Genomic DNA, 19,706 nt, shown 5'->3' on the forward strand with positions numbered 1-19,706 from the left:
CACAGAATATACTGTAAAGTGAATTGACGATATATTTTGTGGGCAAAACACTGCAACCAGTTGCGCACAGCAGTGTCCCACAAACAGTCGTGATTGAGTGACCAAATTATTACTATTATTTTTTATGGAATTATTACAAAAATATATTTTGTATATTCTGTATATTTTAAATATATATATATTTTTCTATTTTATATATATTATTAAACATATATGTATATTAAAAAGTGAAAAGAAAAGAACAGGCTATACTCAATGGATGATTTTTTGGGGGCGAGGATGGTGCAGGATAGTGAAAGGAAGCCACAAGCTTTCACTATTGTACAACTAAGTGTACCATACCCATCAGTATTTCAAGGTCAGCAAAGGCAGGAGAGTACTGCAAACTTAAGCAAAAACAAACATGTTAATTCAATTAATTAACAAGACCAGTCGCATAGAAACTGTTCTGACAATTTGTCCTTCGTGTAATTAGGTCATCTACACTGGTATTAAAGCCGAAGAGACAAGCTGGAGGCAAACATTACCTTTCTGGCACAGACTGGCTGGTTAGACAAACACAAAAGCTGTTTGCTACTGTGTTTTCATTCAGTATTTGAATGTCATTAGCATACTGTCCTGGCCAACTAACCTCCAGATAAAATTGGTCATTCACTTCATGGTTGTTTGTAAGACATCACTGTGTGCATGTTGGCTGCCGTATTTGCCTATAAAATATAGTCATTGAACTTCACATGCTCTCTGTCTAAAGCAAAATTATTCAAATTAAACATGTTACTAATTAAATCTATAACAGTAAAAGGACCCAAGTTCACTACCAAAAAATACAGTAACGGTCTTTGCAAAGAGAGTTTCTTTGCCTTAAGCACTCACTACACTTTGGGACAATGTGGGGTTTTCTATAGCGTGACAATGTTGTTTCTTAAATGGGCAGCAGTGCTCGACAGTACAATTACAGAAAGGGACCCTTCCATATCTCGCTCCTCGAAAGCACTGTTGTGCCGCCATAGGGAAAGGTCACGATAGTGGTGGGCGCAGTCTCTTGTTGCACCAAGATCTGGGATACTTGGCAGAGAACTCACACCAGAACACAGTGTTGTGTATTTAGATGGTGTCTGTTGACTTGGAATCAATAGAAAGAAGTGGAAAAGTAGATATACATTAGAATACATTAGAATATACAGCACAGAAACAGGCCATTCGGCCCAAATGGCTTATGCTCCACATGAGCCTCCTCCTGCCCTTCCTCAACTAAGCCTTCAAGCATAACCTTTTATTCCTTTCCTCCCTCATGTACCTATCTAGCTTTCTCTTAAATACATCTATGCTATTTGCCTCAACAACTCCTTGTGGTAGCATGTTCCACATTCCCACTACTCTCCGTGTGAAGAAATTTCCTTCTAACTTCCCTATTTGATCTACTCGTGACTATTTTATATTGATGGCCGCTGGTTTTGGTCTCTCCCACAAGTGGAAACATCTTCCCTACATCTACCCTATCAAAACTTTTCATAATTTTAAAGACCTCTATCAGGTCACCCCTTACCCTCCTCTTTTCAAGAGAAAAGAGTCCAAGCATGTTCAGCATTTCCTGATAAGTATAACCTCTCAGTTCTAGGTTGGTGCAGTTAGTAAAGTAACTTAGAGATGGAATCAGGCGAAAAGATAAAAAAAAGAGACAATGGGTCAGATCTATATCAGGAATTGCCAGACAGGTTGGTTGAGAAGAGAATACTGAACAGGAATTTTCTGAGATACATAGGAACATATAAAAAGAGAAAGGGTAAAATTGAAGGGAACAGATGAACAATCTTACACACTGTCTCGAGAGACATCTTACCTTATGTCTGAAAGGTACATAGCTGTAGAAATGCCTTCCTTGTGATTGATTATGAATTGATTTGCAATATCCAATAAGTGGTTATCTTTTAACTGCAGTCTTAGAAAATCTCCACACAGAAAGAACATGAAATACAATTCTGAAATTGTCCCTCAGGCAGTTTGCTCTGACATGTGGCACAAGAAGGGGGTAACTACTACAAGCTTGTGTGCCCAGAGAGTGTTCTGAACTAAACCTTATAGACCAATACTTGAATAATAAATATAATGAAGATAATCCTTGCATTTGATATAGTGCCTTATTACATCGTAAGTAATGTCAAGATTTTGAAGTGCAGGGATTTTCTTCATTTCAATTTATAAAATAATTTCAATTTGAGCATTTTCTACCACTATAAAAACATGTAAAAGTAATTTTATCCAGGATACCACATGAATTGATTTTTAAGAATTTCCTCCCCAGTTGTCAGGCTTTCTAATAGCTGCAGTTAAGAGAACAGGTGCATGAACTGATCTGAAATCTACATCAATATCACTTTAAAACAATTGGCAGGAATCACATCCATTTTCATCTCTTTAGTCCAATATTTTTCTCTTTCCTTCCGCCCCACAAACAAGGAGGCAGTTATTTTTAAACAGTGCTTCATTAGGCCAGAATGAGTGAAAATACAACTCAGTGAATGGTGGGGGCCTGAAATTCCTACCTCTAGTGGAGCTGCATCTAACTGCTCCATTGACTCTGTAACATAGTCCAGCAGAAAGCTGGAATTAAATGGAGGAATCCAATTGTGAAGCCTTGTCTGGGCTGACACTCTTACTACACCAGGTCCAGTGAGTTTATTTTGGCAGCTCCCCCAAAAATATTCAGGCTAATGAGGAATTTCATTAATTAATTTACTAACTACTTTAAATAGAAGCAAAGTGCTGAAAGACTAAATTGTCCCTGGATTCTGGAAGCAGTTAGATTCAATGGGCTGAGAAGCCTTGAATTTGCTTAAAATGTCAGATCAATGAGCCACAGTAGAAAGAAGGCATCCGGGAATGGAAACTTCCAAAATAACAATAATGATAATAATCCTTGCATTTGATACAGCACCTTAGTCATGTCATTGCAATGTCGCAAAGGGCTTCACGGAATATATTGTAAAGTACAACAAAAACAACAAGATTACATTTGTATAGCGCTTTTCAAGTTGGGAGGACTTCCCAAGGCGCTGGAGTAGATTGACTTGTGTATTTTGTGGGTGAAATGGAGCATCCAATTACGCACATCAGGTGCTCCACAAATAGTCATAGATTGAGTGATTACATTTTTTTTAATGAAACAAGGACTCAGTAATGAGAATGGTTCATTCATCTGCTGCATCAAGCTACCCACCTGCTTGCCATCACTGCTCTCTGGACCAACGAAGGTTAACTTCCGACGAACATAGAATAACATATCATCCTGCCGTGGGGCCCATTTTTCCATGAAGTAGGTTGAAAACATCCAAGTCCAAAAGACGATGCGATCATCCTTGAAGCAGCCTATTATCAACATTAAAAGATTTTTTTTAAATGAAGCTTGAAGTTTAATAAACCAGTTTACTAATCTTTTGTGGAATAAAAGCTGAAAAGTGCCTTCAATATTTCCGAAACTCATCACGGGTCCATCACAGCTACCAGAGATACTTCCAGCCCATCCCTCTGGGCTGCCTTCAATTGAAGGTGAAAGAAGATTAAGAAAAGCAGACAGATTTTTCACATCTACTTGCTATTCAGTGACCCCTGATACTAAGTACACACGTTGGATGTCAAGCGTAGACAGAATTGGGCTTGGCTGTGATTTTCTGAGCTGCTGAACAGCCCCCTGCAAGGCTCATGCCTGGAGAATGGTCACTTGGTAAGGTATTTAATGGTTACACTCCACTGCACACAGGACAATATCTGGATGCAGTCACAAAGGAAGGAAGAACAAAGCTATAGCCCTATGATGCAAATGAGAATGTTGAATAAATTGCTTCCAAAATAATGCCAAAAAATACAATAGGGAGATAGATATCAGTTGAACATTTAATTTCTCCATTATAATAATAATAATCCTTGCATTTGATTTAGCGCTTTTCACATCTGGACATCTCAAAGCTCATCACAGAATATACTGTAAAGTGAACTGAATGTATATTTGTGGGCAAAACTCGGCAGCCAATTTGCACGGCAGTGTCCCACAAACAGTCATGGTTTTGAAGTGACCAATTTATTATTGTTTGTTTTCTTGAGGGATTATTATCAGGCGTGTGGAGTAAGGAAACTTGCCCAAGGTTTTGCCCTGCCGGGAATCAAACTCAGGTCTCTCGCTTGCGAGGCGAGTGCTCTAACTAACCACTGAGCTACAAGCCATAAACAAGCTGTGCTTTGAGATGACATGAGAGGTCAGGGTTAGAGTGACAAGGCACGTAATAAAGTGGGAATTTTATATGGTTTCTTGATGAGTGAGCATCATAAACATTGTCGGAGGTCATGGAAATGTAAAGTTACGACATGTCCCATATGAATGTACAAAATAGAACCTGCTTTATATAGTAAATCTGCAATGTCATCTGTCAATTCATGTTCACTCACTACAATTGTGGAATTTTCAGATTTAAAGGCCTTAAAATGGATTCATATTCTTTTATTGACAGGCTGTTTAAATGGCCTGGAGGGTAAAGGCACCAGCATATCACAACTCCATGGAGATCACATCTCATGTAAGCACGGACCCCACAGATATATATATTGTCTATATCATACAATATTCATTCATCGTGGTCTGCAATTGATCTTTATACTGTCCAATACTATTCTCAGGCTGGCATTTATCTTTCGCCTTTTTATTGGGCATCTTTTAACGTAATCCCAGTACGCTGCAAAGAACAAAATATGTTTTCCAGATCTGCTTGAGCCTTTTCAATTGGAATCTATGCCCTCCAGTTCTGCACTCAGGAGTTGACACAATGATCAGTTTGAAAAGGAAAGATCCTTAAAGAATAATTTGAGGCATTTTCTGCAGAAGTTCTAGGAAGTAAATGTGTATTAAATAGGAAGGTGTTCAATTAAAGGTGAATAATAATAATCCTTGCATTTGATATAGCGCTTTTCACGTCTTCTAGACGTCTCAAAGCACATCACAGAATATACTGTAAAGTGAATTGACTGTATATTTGTGGATGAAATGTTAGTCACAGTGATTTCCTGTGGGAAAGCCTATTTCAATGCAAAACTGAACAAGCATAACACTATATTTGAATTACTCCAAAATAAGGCCATTCCTCAATACCCCTTTAATTTGTTCATCTAAAGCCCAGCAGCAATGGGTACATGTGAACAGTACTGCAGGAAAATAGAATACACCCATGGAGAAAGCTAAGATGCCAGACTCCTCAAAAACCTTCACTCATTTATCAACATAATACAGTCCCCAGTGAGACATAAATGATGTGCATAATACTCTGCCAGTCCCACTAGATGTCACTAATCTAACTAGGTTTCTCCCCTCCAGTATACCTCAATTACAAGTTGACACAATTGAGTGAAGATTAGAGCCCTCCCAAATATCCATGAAAAGATAAATTACACCACACACAGCAAAAAGGAAATACCTTCTCCTTCAGTGGGATGGAGTGAGGAGAAGATATTTTCCAAATGTCATTTTAAAAAAACATTCAGCAAATTACAATTTGAAGACAGACTTGGCAAAGTACAAGTGAGAACAGTACAATGTTTGAAGGAAGATGGCCTTTGACATAACTGGGAGATGCAGACTCACCATCTGTAATCTCTCTGAAGACGTCAACGCAGGAGTTACCAGCCCTGTTCTGTTCCTTTACCCTCCACAAAGCTTTTATTCTATCCAACGTACCGCGGTGACCATACAGTATGCAGAACAATAGTCCACAGAAGGCAAATTGTGACATCTTTGGAAACTCTGACTGATATCTGAACAAAGTGCCTTTTTGAAGCGCTGCATCCATTTTAAAGTCAAGTTTTTTCCAAACCATTTACAGGATTCAATCAAACAATCTATATATCTTTTGATTTGGAATTATGAGGAGCTTGCAATTGCAGTTCATGCCCAAAGAAAGCCAAGTGTCTCGAGCAAATGGATCATCTGGACTCTTTAACGGGAGGAGGGAAGGTGGGTATTTTAGGAAGGATGAGGTCAAATGGGTTGAAGCACCCTTTTCATCTGAATCTCTTGCGATCTTGCGTATACACTAATTTAATGAAAGTAAGCTTGATCGCTCCTTTTATATGTCATACAAACTTATCCTGTGTCCCTCAAAATACCTCTTGGGTTTATGCCTCTTGGTCACAGCAGCATCTCTTCCAATTTGCATGCTGAATTTGACTTTATTGCCCGCTGGTCGATGGACCTGCCGTCCCATCCACCCTACCATTGGCGGCTGGGCTTTCAGCCTCTCTGCCCCCACCCTTTGGAATGCCAGCCCACAATCCCTTTGCCTTGCTCCCTCCCTTGCTTCCTTCAAGGCACAACTCAAGACCCTCCTTTTCAACCGTGCCTTCAGCCGCCCTCCTACCTCTCTGGCCTCCCTCATTCCAAATCTGCCCCCCCACCCCACGCTTTGGTCCTGATCCCTGACTGTTCAGCGCCTCGGGACATCTTCCCGACATGCAATGCGCTTTACAAATGTAATTTTGTTGTCGTCGTTGTTTATGTCCTGGCTAAAATTTTATTAGAAATGAGAGATCCTTAGTGGGTGCCCCAAATCCTTCACCCTTTCAGGATCAATAAAACAAGTTCTATGTCTAAACGTATCCTTCTATGAAATGTACCAAATGTTCAGCAGATAAGAGAAAGTTAACATTCGTCCTGGAGCTAAATTAGCTTAGTGGAAACACAGTAAGCCAAAGCTTACTTGTTTATGGTTGACGAGACTGTATGATGAGGGGTAGACATTGTTGTTCACCCCTCACCATACAGATCAGCCATGATCTAATTAAATGGTGGAACAGGCTCAAAGGGCTGAATGGCCTACTCCTGTTCCTATGTTCCTATGATATGTCCTCAACCCTGTCAGCCAAAACAAGGCAGCTCCAGCTGGAGAAGTACTTAAACACTTCCTTCGTATGTAAAGAACTGTTACGTTTTTTCAAAGACTCGATGTGCGTTCAGTAGAAGCCACCCTTATTGATTAGTTCAGTGAATCAGAATCAACTAGTCTTGCAAATGTGAGCAAAAGATCATCAGCCCATGCAAGGTTATGTACTTTATTCTAATGACAGAGGGGCACTTAAGCCATTTCTTTACATATTGAAGGACACTGCAGTGATCTCATTGAAACTTAATTCCTCTTTTTTTTGAAACTCACTTTACAAAGATTGCAATGTAAGCTTTTGCTATTTCCACATTTTGCAGGCAGGGAGAGAACCATAAAAATCAGGCAGAACTTGAAAGAAGGGAAAGAGGGGGCAAGGAGGAGGGATTGAGGGAGAGTGTTCCAGAGTTTTAGGGATAGTGGCTGAAAGCACGACTTCCGATGGTGAGGTGGAGGGTGCGAGGGCCGAGCAGGAGGCCAGTGCCAGTTGAGCGAGGGCGCCGGGTGGTGGATTGGGGAGTGAGGAGGGCGGCAAGGCAGTGAGGTGTCAGGGAGTGAATGGATTTGAACAAGAGAGTGAGGATCTTGAAGTCGATCCGTTTGGTGATGGGGAGCCAGTGGAGCCTGGGCCAGAACTGGTGAGATGTGGGTACAGAGTTTGGTTTGGGTCAGTATGCGGGTGGCAAACACATGCAAGTGACAAACGCATGCACGAAGGTTTTGGCTGCACTTGGGGTAAGGTATTGCCAACTGAGCTAAATGGTCACAGAAAGAGTTATTCTTGGGCACTGCCTGGCACCATTCTCGCCAGCATCATACAAAGCTCGCGTACAATACAAAGTACGTAAGCAGAGAGACCAGGAAGTTTGAAAAACTGAACTATGGAAGAAGTGGCACCATGTGCGATAAGCACTTAATATCGTTGTGAATTCCTAACAAAAAGAATAACCAATTATGATGAACAAGTCATGCATTTAACAGGAGCCAAATGACATTTGTGTTTGTTACCCAAGCTCTCCCTTCTGTTCTGTTCTCTGAAGAGCACTTACAACAATGCACCATTATTTCCTCAGTAACTGGAAGGATTTTTACCACAAAAGCTGAAAAGAATGATTTCGTTTGCTGAGGAACAAATCATTTGAGATGACTACCATTGCAAAGGTATTAATAATGGTGTCGGCTATATCTGGAACCTTCATTTCAGATGATTGTAATAAAGTAATCTTCATTGGAGCAATGGCATAGGCCCAAAATTCCACTTTGTCTTAGCTTGTAAGACTGCTGGACAGAACCAGCTTCCAAATTAATTAATTTTAGAATTTTCTACAATTTGCACAAACTTCAATATTAAGACAAAATGGTCTTGCAGGCCAGGATTGAATGTAATTTGGGGTCTCAGAGTTGATAAATGCTGTACCTTGGGTGGAACAACCACATAGACCCGAAAGGTCCCAGGTTAGATGTAATGGTTTATTCTGCTCGCTGATATCATCTGTACCAGCAGTAGGATCACTTCAACTGGAACAGGGAAGCAGAGGGCGAGAAACACTGCCAGCCTTCTCATTCTTCTTGTTTAACCTGTGGTATCGGCTGGAAAGCGTTCTTGTATAGATGTGCCGGGTGGAGGTTCTCGTGTACTTTGAAAAAGGTATCTTATCATGTGTGCATTGAAAGTAAAAAGGTTTGATTTGTTTCTATCAGTTCATAATGAAGACTCAAGACTGCGGCAACTAATCAAAAGATAATAATAACAATGATAATCCTCACATTTGATATTGTGCCTCATCGCATTATCGAGACATCTCAAAGCACAACACAGGGTTTTACTGTGAAGTGATGTGACTGTGTATTTGTAGAAGACCCAGGCAGGCAGGGCCTTGGTTTGACTCTCATCTGAAAGATGGCACCTCTAACAATGCAGCACATCCGCAACACTGCATTGGTGCTCTGCTCTGGGAGATCTGGGACACTACTGTGCGTGTGGGGCCCTATATAAATGCAAGTTGTTATTTTTGTTATTGGCGTGTCAGCCTAGTTTGTATGTTCAAATTCTCAACATGGGGCTTGAAGCCACAGCCTTCTGACTCAGAGGAGAGAGTGATTCCAACTGAAACAGGTTAATCCAAAAGATTGATTCAGCACTTGGGACATCCTTCCGACGTGAAAGGTGCTGTATAAATGTCATTTGTTGTTGTTGTTGATTAAAATGCTATCAAGATATCGCAACAACGAAATGCAGAGGAAGAAATCCATGCTGGATTTCAGACAGGCCTGAACCATGCCTTTTTGTTATTTAGAGTGAAACATTTCAACATTGTACAACCCTACTCCTCACCTTCAATTAATTTCATAAAGATTAGTAATCCTTTGGAGCCTACAATGCAACTTCCTATTTCAATCAAAAGGGCAAGACAGTCAAGAACAGAAACCTCCACCGTCAGCTGAACAGTTGTAGTTTCTATAAAGGATTCTGCACAAGTTAGTTTTTCCCTTTCCTTCTCCCTACAGGAAGATTCTAATTCTATTAAGTTTTTCAGTTGAAGAATTACATAGAATTGCACAGAAAAGTACAACGTGGAAAGCTTCTGCCCATGCTAGTGTTCATACATCACATGAACCTCCACCCCAACTTATCCCCTCTCCCAAACTGTTTGCTTACCCCTCATGTATTGATGAAATATTTATTAACTTGAATACATTGATGCTTTCTACTTCAACTACAACTTGCCGTGGAGTCTTGTAGCTCAGTGCTTAGAGCACTCACCTCGTAAGCGAGAGACCTGGGTTTGATTCCTGTTAGGGTAAAATGTTGGACAAGTTTCCTTACTCCAAATGCCTCTGTTTACCTAGCAGTAAGTAGGAACCCAGTTGTTAGTTGATTGGCGGATCACTTTTCCGGGGGTAATAATTCCATCAAAAAAAAATAATTATGGTAGGTTGATCACTTCGGTCCAAGATTGTTTGTGGGATATTGCTGTGTGTAATTGTCTTTCGCGTTTCACCCACAAAATGTACAATGCAGCATATTCTGTGAAGTGCTTTGAGACATCTCGAAGATGTGATAAGGCGCTATATCAAATGCAAGGATTAGTATTATAACTTCTGTCAGTGAGTTCCACGACAAAGTAGCTTGAGCTAGTTCCCGCTCAATGGGTGCTCATCCTTACTGCTTAGACATCTCAACTTCAAGCTGCTAAAATCTACAAAGCAGCTTGGTTGCACAGCACATTGTTTTAGGGTAACATTTGACAATAGCGTTACCCAAGTTATAACAGTGCACTTTATAAATTGTGCATAGTATTGTTTTTAAACCATCAGGCAATTACACATCACTTTGTATTTAAAAACAAAAGGATGCAAGTTTCTACATTTAGCTAGTGTAGTCAATATGCACTGACATACTACTCACTATTTTATCTCCAAGCCACAGCCAAACCCTCCCAACTCTCGCTGTACAATGTTTAGTCAGCAAAAATACAATACCAATTTCAGTTCTCTGCAATCTGAGATGAGCAGCTTGCTTTTAAACCATATTCCCTACCCCGCTCCACCCCATGCTACAAAGCTTTAAAGTTCCTCTTTTAATTGATTCTTGCACCATCTTCCTAAATGGTTTATTTGTGTAGTAGAAGTGACACACCACAGTCAGCTGCTCTGAGGAACAGTGACTCCACAGTGCTATCCACTGATCCCCCCACAAAAAACTCACCAGTTGTTCATACAGATGCAGTGCTGGTGATAGTTTCACACAGCAACTACACACAATATGAGGTGTTCTAAGTCATTCAGAAAAAGCAAAAGTACAGGTACAGAAGATGAATTAAACGTGAAGCAAAAGCCCATTTTCAGTCTTACAAAGGCCTAAACCTACAATGATCAATGATCTGTTGCTAAACAGGTAGCTTCACAGCAGACACCTCTATTTGCCGAAGTCCCTCACATGAAGACCGGGATAAAGCTGTTAGTCTTGAATAAATCTGGTATGCAGCATTGAGAACCAATGGTCATCAACTCTCCTCTCCCTTTCTTACACTTCTCATTAGTACATCCATTGTGAAAAAAACTTTTTGGGGGATACCTGGATGTCTGATGTGCAGAAACCCATCACCATGCATTTGGCAAGATGCCACGTAGTTATGCCACCGGCAGATGGAAATTTCCCTGCGCCTGGAATGGAATGAACTCTCTCCCTGGAGGGATTCACCCTGCTCACCAAATTTCAGTGAGTTTTAGGTGCTGATTTGCGAGAGCCAAGATTAGGAACACCAGAGTATGTACTTTAGGGAACTACTGTACTTAAAACTCTGATCAGCCCAGCTCAATCCTACTCTTGTTCAACATCCACAAACACTCATTTATCACCATCAGGAGTGAAAACTCGGGTTGATGTTTCCTCTTCCTAATCCAGGAAAACAGAGAACGATCATAGTACCCCAATTTCTAAGACAGGGAATTCAAACCACAATTTTCTGCTCTGTTTGGCTGAGTACTGCACTGGTGACATGGACTCAAATAAAATAATTTTACCAAATGGATCCATAACAAAATAAGATAATTGAAGTAATTTGGGAGAATTCAACCACAAAGCATCTTCAAAAAAGGTACTAAGTGATTAAGACATTCGTGTTCCCTCCCCTCAGAAGCTATCTTGCCTGCTCCCTCCCTCAGATGCTATTCTCAGTACTGCCCTGGAGTACTGTGTACTATTTTAATCTTTATGACAAACAAAAATACGATTATTACAAATTTCTCTATCTTATATCTCTACAGAGATGGGGTTGTTTTTGGTCAGCTTGGTGACTGTCACATGCAGAAACCCATCACCATGCTTAAGAGTATCCAGACCAAACAAGAGTTCCATGTATCCTACCTACAGATGAAAATTCCAGAGACAGATTGTTGCAATGAAATGCACACTCTCTCCCTGAAAGGTTGCATCCTGCTTACCTAATTCCAGAGAGTATTAGGTGCAGATTGGCAAAAGCCAAGGCTTGGGAACCCCAGAGTTTGTGCTGTGATGCTGCTGAAGTCTAATCAGGTAACACTGCATAGCTTGCCATTGAGAACACTGCCTGGCAAGCTTTCCCACCGCTTGCTAGCTAGGATCACCCTTACCAGGGCTTTGGCTTGCAGGGTTAATGAGAGCTGAGTAGGCAGACTCCCTGTCCCACTTACTAGTCTGCCGTTCCTAGTCCTGCTGATGAGCCAGGCTGTCATCAGTACTGCCCTGGAATACTGTGAACCCACCGGATCAGCAACTGGACTACCAAGACCATCACAAAAGGGTGCGCTCGATTCTGACATTCCGTTGCCAAACATGGCACATGGAGCCATCTCAGCTCCAAAGAGATCCTGCTCATCTTCCTCCCAAAAGAGGAGAGTCACTAGCTGGTCATTTGACATCCAATAAGCATGGGTTTGAACCCTCACTGGGTGGGTATCAGGTACTAGGAACTCCCTGTGAGCTTCCTGATGGGCAACACAACTCAAATTGAAATACGTGAGAACATTGCCACCATCTTCCCTCTCATAGCTCAGACACACATCCTTTCGCATTGAGATGGTTCCACTAGTTGGAGGTGCTTATGCAACAGCTGCTTACCTCTCTGCAATTCTACGCGCTGTATATGTATGAACGCGTGTTCACGAATTTCGATGTCAGATAATGCCTTCCAGCAGCTGTCACCCCAAATTTCAGAGTTGCAAGATAGATTGTGACGTGTAGAGATGATTTGCGTGCTAAAAATACAATTCATTTACAGACACAAGATTGCATGCTTAGTTGTACAGTATTCCTCGGTATAACATGGGAGATAACATGGCCAGATAGCCCAGCTTGTTGGTAGGTTTTGGAGGGGCAGATTTCCACTCTGCTTCTGTTAACCGTGAAAGCTAAAGCCCAAACAGGTAGGTGGACCTCGCTGGGCAAGCAGCGGGAAACTTGACAGACAGCGCTCCCAACGATCAAACTCCAGAAGTAATAATAATAATCCTTTACATTTGATATAGCGCTTTTCACGTCGGGAGGATGTCCCAAAGCGCTTCACAGAACACACTGTAAAGTGAATTGACTATATTTGTGGGCGAACGCGGCAGCCAATTGCGCACAGCAATGTCCCATAAACAGTCATAGATTGAAAATGACCAATTTATTATTGTTTTTGGTTTTGGAGGGATTATTATTAGGCTCTGTGTGGAGTAAGGAAACTTGCCCAAGGTTTCGCACTGCCTGGAATTGAACTCAGGTCTCTCACTTGCAAAGCGAGTGCTCCAACCCCTGAGCTACAGGACTCCATAAGCCCAATGCATATTCTGGAGTCCCAAGCCTAAGCTCTTGCCAAGTTACAACTAAAATAACTGGGTAAGAAGGGTGCGTTCATCTGGAGAGAGAGTGCGGGTCCCAAATGAGACCAGGTGACATTTGCAATGTGGAGAACATGAACATGTAGCCCACACATATGTGCAGCTCAGTCTGGTTTGGTTCTCCTCAAGCATGGACTCTGTGCCCAAATCAGATTGATAAACTGACCAAAGTGGCACTGAAAGCATAACAGCCCTCACTCAGCCACTGGCTCCAAACCAGTCTGTGTGGAATGACATCATCCTCTTCAACAAGGATGGGCGACAATGCGCGCGGTGTTGCCGGCGGTGCGCGTGGCACTCTGGGAGTTGTAGTTCCAGGTCGCACTTCGCCCGGTCTTTACGCACTCACCCAATGTCACGCCGGAGACTCCAACTCCCAGCATACACCCCCCACCCGCGCATGCCCACCGCGTACCTGCGGCTTCCTTCGGCAATCCAGGTTACCTCATCGTGAGCTCCACACACACACACACACACACGGTAATCACTCCCGCACACCCCCCCCACACCCCCCCTCACTACCCCCACACCCCCCCACACTACCCCCCCACACCCCCCCTCACTACCCCCCTCACTCCCCCCACACCACCCCCCTCACTACCCCCCCACACCACCCCCTCACTACCCCCCTCACACCCCCCCCCACCCCCCCTCACTACCCCCTCACTCCCCCCCCACACCCCCCCTCACTCCCCCCCTCACTACCCCCACCCCCCCTCACTACCCCCCTCACTACCCCCCCACACCCCCCCTCACTACCCCCCCACACCCACCCCCTCACTACCCCCTCACACCCCCCCCACCGCCCCTCACTACCCCTCACTCCCCCCCACACACCCCCTCACTCCCCCCCCTCACTACCCCCCACACCACCCCCCTCACTACCCCCACACCACCCCCTCACTCCCCCCCACACCACCCCCTCACTCCCCCCCCACACCACCCCTCACTCCCCCCCACACCACCCCCTCACTCCCCCCCACACCACCCCTCACTCCCCCCCACACCACCCCCCTCACTACCCCCCACACCACCCCCCCACCCCCCTCACTCCCCCCCCCACCACCCCCTCACTCCCCCCCACCACCCCCTCACTACCCCCCCCACCACCCCTCACTACCCCCACCCCCCCCCCACCGCCCCTCACTACCCCTCACTCCCCCCACACCACCCCTCACTCCCGCCCCACACCACCCCCTCACTCCCCCCCCTCACTACCCCCTCACTACCCCCCACACCACCCCCTCACTCCCCCCCCACACCACCCCCTCACTCCCCCCCACACCACCCCTCACTCCCCCCCCACACCACCCCCTCACTCCCCCCCCCCACACCACCCCCTCACTCCCCCCCACACCACCCCCTCACTACCCCCCACACCACCCCCTCACTACACCCCCCACACCCCCCCTCACTCCCCCCCACACCACTCCCTCACTACCCCCCACCCCCCCCTCACTACCCCCCACACCACCCCCTCACTACCCCCCCACACACCCCCTCACTACCCCCCCACACACCCCCTCACACCCCCCCACACCACCCCCTCACTACCCCCCACCCACCCCACCACCCCCCTCACTACCCCCTCACACCACCCCCACCACCCCCTCACTACCCCTCACTACCCCCACACCCCCCCTCACACCACCCCCTCACTACACCCCCTCACTACCCCCCCCCACACCACCCCTCACTACACCCCCACACCCCCCCTCACTCCCCCCCCACACCACTCCCTCACTACCCCCCCACCCCCCCTCACTACCCCCCCACACCACCCCTCACTACCCCCACACCACCCCCTCACTACCCCCACACCACCCCCTCACACCACCCCCTCACTACCCCCCCTCACTACACCCCCACACCACCCCCTCACTACCCCCCACACCACCCCCTCACTACCCCCTCACTACCCCCCACACCACCCCCTCACACCACCCCTCACTACACCCCTCACTACCCCCCCCACACCACCCCCTCACTACACCCCCACACCACCCCTCACTACCCCCCACACCACCCCCCACTCCCCCCAACACAACCCTCACTCCCCTCCCACACACACCGCCCCCCCTCACTCCCCCCCAACACCACCCCCTCACTCCCCCCCCACACACCCCCCACACCACCCCTCACTACCCCCCCACACCACCCCCTCACTCCCCCCCAACACAACCCTCACTCCCCTCCCACACACACCGCCCCCCTCACTCCCCCCCCCCAACACCACCCCCTCACTCCCCCCCCCAACACCACCCCCCACATCACCCACCTCACTCCCCCCCCCCCCCCTCCCCCAGACATTGTGGACAAGTACAGTAATAACACTGACACCGACATCCAACGAAGATCAGAACAATCAACACATAAGAATTAATTTGCTCTGAATGTGGAAAAATAGCCATCGATTCAGTGTACTTCCGAGACTTCAAATAAAACAGTGGCAGAATATTAATGACCCTTCAAGTCCTGACAATTGTCTGGTCTGAGGAGAGGGATATTATTATTATTATTATTATTATTATTATTATTGTACTAACCGCACCATCCCTAACCCCGACTGCTGAAAACCCACCTCAACCGACAGCTCAACATGGCAACATCTGGTTAGGAAGAGGAAGAGGAAAGAGGAGGAGGAGGATGATGATGATGTCCAATAAATCTACTGAGACAATGTGGGTCTCGAGGGGGTTAGACTTCAAAAGACCAGACACCCCCCTCCCCCCACTCCTCTCGTCTACTGTTTAGTCCGACAGTAACATAGTCTTAAGGAATATCTGATCAAATGCAACCAAAAATAAAGGAACATTGTGGTGCATTGGTCTGTGAGCAGAAACAATCCTCACCCCTGAACCCGCCCCAGTCAGGGGGTTTGAAAGTGGAAGTCCTCCCCCCCCACCGCGTGGTTTTTATTCCTGCAAACCCCTGCACACGATGCCGCGCCTCCCCAGGTAAATGGCAGCAAAAAGAAAAAAAAATACCCCCGAAAAAGCCGAGCCTCCCGTCAGCTCGGTCTTGTCCAGAGCAAACTCCAACCTCAGAGGGAGGCGAACACCCGACAGACAGCCCCAGGAGAGAAATAATACACAGCAAACACAACAGGGGGCAGAGATCGGGAACACCACTGCAACTGGGCATCTCCCACCCAGTCAGGTAGTGCAGACTGGCAGGAGGGCAGACTGGCAGTAGGGCAGGCAGGCAGAGGCTGGCAGACTGGCAGTAGTGCAGACTGGCAGTAGGGCAGACTGGCAGTAGGGCAGACTGGCAGTAGGGCAGGAAGGCAGAGGGGCAGAGGCTGGCAGACTGGCAGAGGCTGGCAGAGGGGCAGAGGCTGGCAGAGGCTGGCAGAGGGGCAGAGGCTGGCAGACTGGCAGAGGCTGGCAGAGGGGCAGAGGCTGGCAGACTGGCAGAGGCTGGCAGAGGGGCAGAGGCTGGCAGACTGGCAGAGGCTGCCAGGGGCTGGCAGAGGGGCAGAGGCTGGCAGACTGGCAGAGGCTGGCAGAGGGGCAGAGGCTGGCAGACTGGCAGAGGCTGGCAGAGGGGCAGAGGCTGGCAGAGGCTGGCAGACTGGCAGAGGCTGGCAGGCTTTTGGAGGCAAAGCAGCGAGTACCTACCCAAACCGCTCATCTCCTGCTTGAGACTGGATCTGGTCCTCTCCTCCTCTATGGCCAACAGCATCCTGTGCAGCGATCCGTCCTCGCCGTCCTCTCCTTCGTCTCCTGCTCTGTTCTGTTGAATGGATGCCATCCCTGACCCTCTAACGCTCTTCTCATTGCAGGTATTTCTTCCTCCCACCTTCTCCCTTTAATTCCCTTCCAGTTGCCCCCCCTCCCTCCCCCCGCCCTGAAGCCAGGTCTCCCGCCGTCCCCCTCCTGCCTTGGCTCCTGAGGTCGCCGTTTGGATGGATGTGACCTCCCTGCCCTTTAACAGCCCAAGTCACGGACCCGACATGGCTCTTGGTTTTGTTTTGGTGGCGGTGGCGGCGGTGGCGGTGAGGGGGCGGGAGTTGCAAATATTAAACTGAACGCCTGAGAAAGACAAGAGACGAGACAAACCGTCCTGGACAACCAGCCCCTACTTCCGTCTCTCTCAGAGATCAGCTGAGATAAAGAAATGAGGCAACAGCAAAGCCCACTTCCTGCTCCGGCAGCCAATTGAAATAAGTAAGAACCACCGACTGTGTGTGTGTGTGTGTGTGTGTCAGTCAGTCCAGGCTGACCCCCCCCCCCCCCCCCCCCCCCCCCCCCCCCCCCCCCCCAAAAAAAATATATATAATTCCTGGAAATGCACATTCTCATTTTAGATTGCATTCAGATCCTTCTCAACCCCCCCCCCCCCCCCACCCCCCCACCCACCCACCACTCACTCACTCACTCACTCCCCACCCACTCCCCACTGTGTCTGTGTTCCTTCTGTGTGGTTGATTTTTTTTTATTGGATCCAAGTTTGGTTATGGGAAACTTTTTGCCCCCTGTGCTGTGCTTTGTGCTTGTGCTGTGCTGTGCTCTACACACCCTGACCACCCCCCCCCCCCCCCCCCCCCCCCCCCCACCACCACCCCCCCCCCCACCCCACCACCACCCCCACCATCACACAGTGGCAAACGAATGAGCCACTGAAGGAGAAAGGAAGCATTAGGTGCAGATGATGTGTCTTTTCCTTTAAAAAATCTGTGTGCAGCCGGAAAAAAAAACACGTCCCTTTTACGTTGAGATCTATAATTGCCAGTTTTTAGCAGATTGTTCCTTTTGTGCACGAAGCCTTCCCGAGGAATTCAGGTCCCAATCACATTATTTTTTTGAAAAGGGAATTTAATAAAACGTGTGTGTCATTTGGGGTCATGTGCAGGTATATTGGGTTTCTGCATTGATCTATTTACCTTTGCATTATTTATTAACCTCGAATCGAAGCATTGCTGTGATTTGAAATAAAAACGCAGTGTGGCCGAGACCTTCAGTTTATAATGCATCGGTGGGGAGGTGGGAAAAAAAGCTAATGAGGTTGATAAATTCTAAAACGATGGATTCCTCCCTCCATTTCTCACGCCAGGCATTGCTGTACCAATCTACACCTGTATGCTGCACCCCATCTTCACAAGATTGAGAAATATGTTTTATAAATGTGCAAACTTTTATTTCAAAAATCCGACTAATTTGAAAATGCAGTATTAAATCATTGCAAACGCAACCCACCCCCCACCCCCCCAAAAAAAAAAGCCTGATAATGATCTGGAGAAATGAACTCGATTGCTTGATTTTTTTTCTGCATTGCAATCAGTAATCTTGCGAGTTTTTTTTATTATTATATCCTCTTTTGATTTTTTTTATTATATTAATCATTTTTTTATAATTTTTATAATTTTTAACACTTTTTTTTAAAAAAAAAATGCTGTCTTAATAGTCTGCTATGAAGTGAAGATAATTTTTGGGGGGAAAGTTAGCACGAGATATGCCTCAGCCCAGTTTCGATCTCTCCTGGTTGCTTTAGGATGACTCTGAGCATTACGTAATGCCCCCGACAGGCAGCAGGAGTGGGCAATGACACCCAGAGAGTCTGGAGACAGACAAGACAGCATGTGTTTTGTGCAGAATGAACCAGACACACACACACACACACACAGAGCAATCCGGTGCTGCACTTTGCTGTGTCACTCCAGTCTGCAAAGACCCAATATAAGGCATTTGACTCTTACACATCATGGCCCAGACAATAAGAGTAAAGGGATTTTTTTTAAAAAAATATGCAATGAAACACAGGCAGGAAATCCAAAGCTGGTCCATCAGCATCTGAATTTTTTTTTAAAAAAAACCTTCCCAAAGCAGAACCTTTCGCCTCACAACAACAGCAACAACAACAACAAGATTCGATTTATAGAGCGCCTTTCACGTCGGGAGGACGTCCCAAGGCGCTGAAATCGTCACACTATTTCGGGTGTGGATAAATTTAATCTTGCAGTGTTTCTTTTCATTCTGTTGAGTGTGCGTTTCCACTTTTTAACAGTACACTTCTTGTTTTCAGGAACCTATTGCGACAAATTGAACAGTGTAGATGTCAGCATTTTAATTATGGCTGTTATGAAAACAAAAATGACAAATAATACATTTCAAATTCTCATGGGAAAGTCCACAGAACTTTCCTGTCCACCAAATGTAATGGGAGTTGGTACTAAGAAAGGACCCACTCCAAATCAAAGTTTAAAAAAAAATCCTTGCATTTGATATAACCCCTTATCACGTATTGAGATGTCTCAAAGTACTTCACACCCTAACCCTAACTGTAAAGTGGCTTGACTATATTTTGTGGGCAAAATGTGGCAGCCAATTGTCACAGCAGTGTCCCACAAACAGGAGTGGATTGAGTGACCAATTTCTTTTGCAGGAATTATTATCCACGGAAATATTATCCACGGAAAAAAAGGAT

General features: G+C 45.8%; 1 protein-coding gene across 2 annotated transcripts in view; it reads right to left on the reverse strand.

Moving 5' to 3' along the window:
* The window catches only part of kiaa0930 (KIAA0930 ortholog), a 35,701-nt gene extending 18,318 nt beyond the window's left edge, over positions 1-17,383 (reverse strand). For both annotated transcript variants that reach the window (XM_042335383.1, XM_042335382.1), the window contains exons 1-2: positions 16,901-17,383; positions 3,218-3,366 (exon numbers count right to left, since the gene is read on the reverse strand). In XM_042335383.1, coding sequence (XP_042191317.1) covers positions 3,218-3,366; positions 16,901-17,033 — 282 coding nt within the window. In that variant the 5' untranslated portion in view covers positions 17,034-17,383. The remainder of the gene's footprint in view (positions 1-3,217; positions 3,367-16,900) is intronic.
* Positions 17,384-19,706: the final 2,323 nt, after the last annotated feature.

This window comes from Callorhinchus milii, unplaced genomic scaffold (assembly GCF_018977255.1).
Source record: "Callorhinchus milii isolate IMCB2004 unplaced genomic scaffold, IMCB_Cmil_1.0 Scaffold5, whole genome shotgun sequence".
NCBI lineage: Eukaryota > Metazoa > Chordata > Chondrichthyes > Chimaeriformes > Callorhinchidae > Callorhinchus > Callorhinchus milii.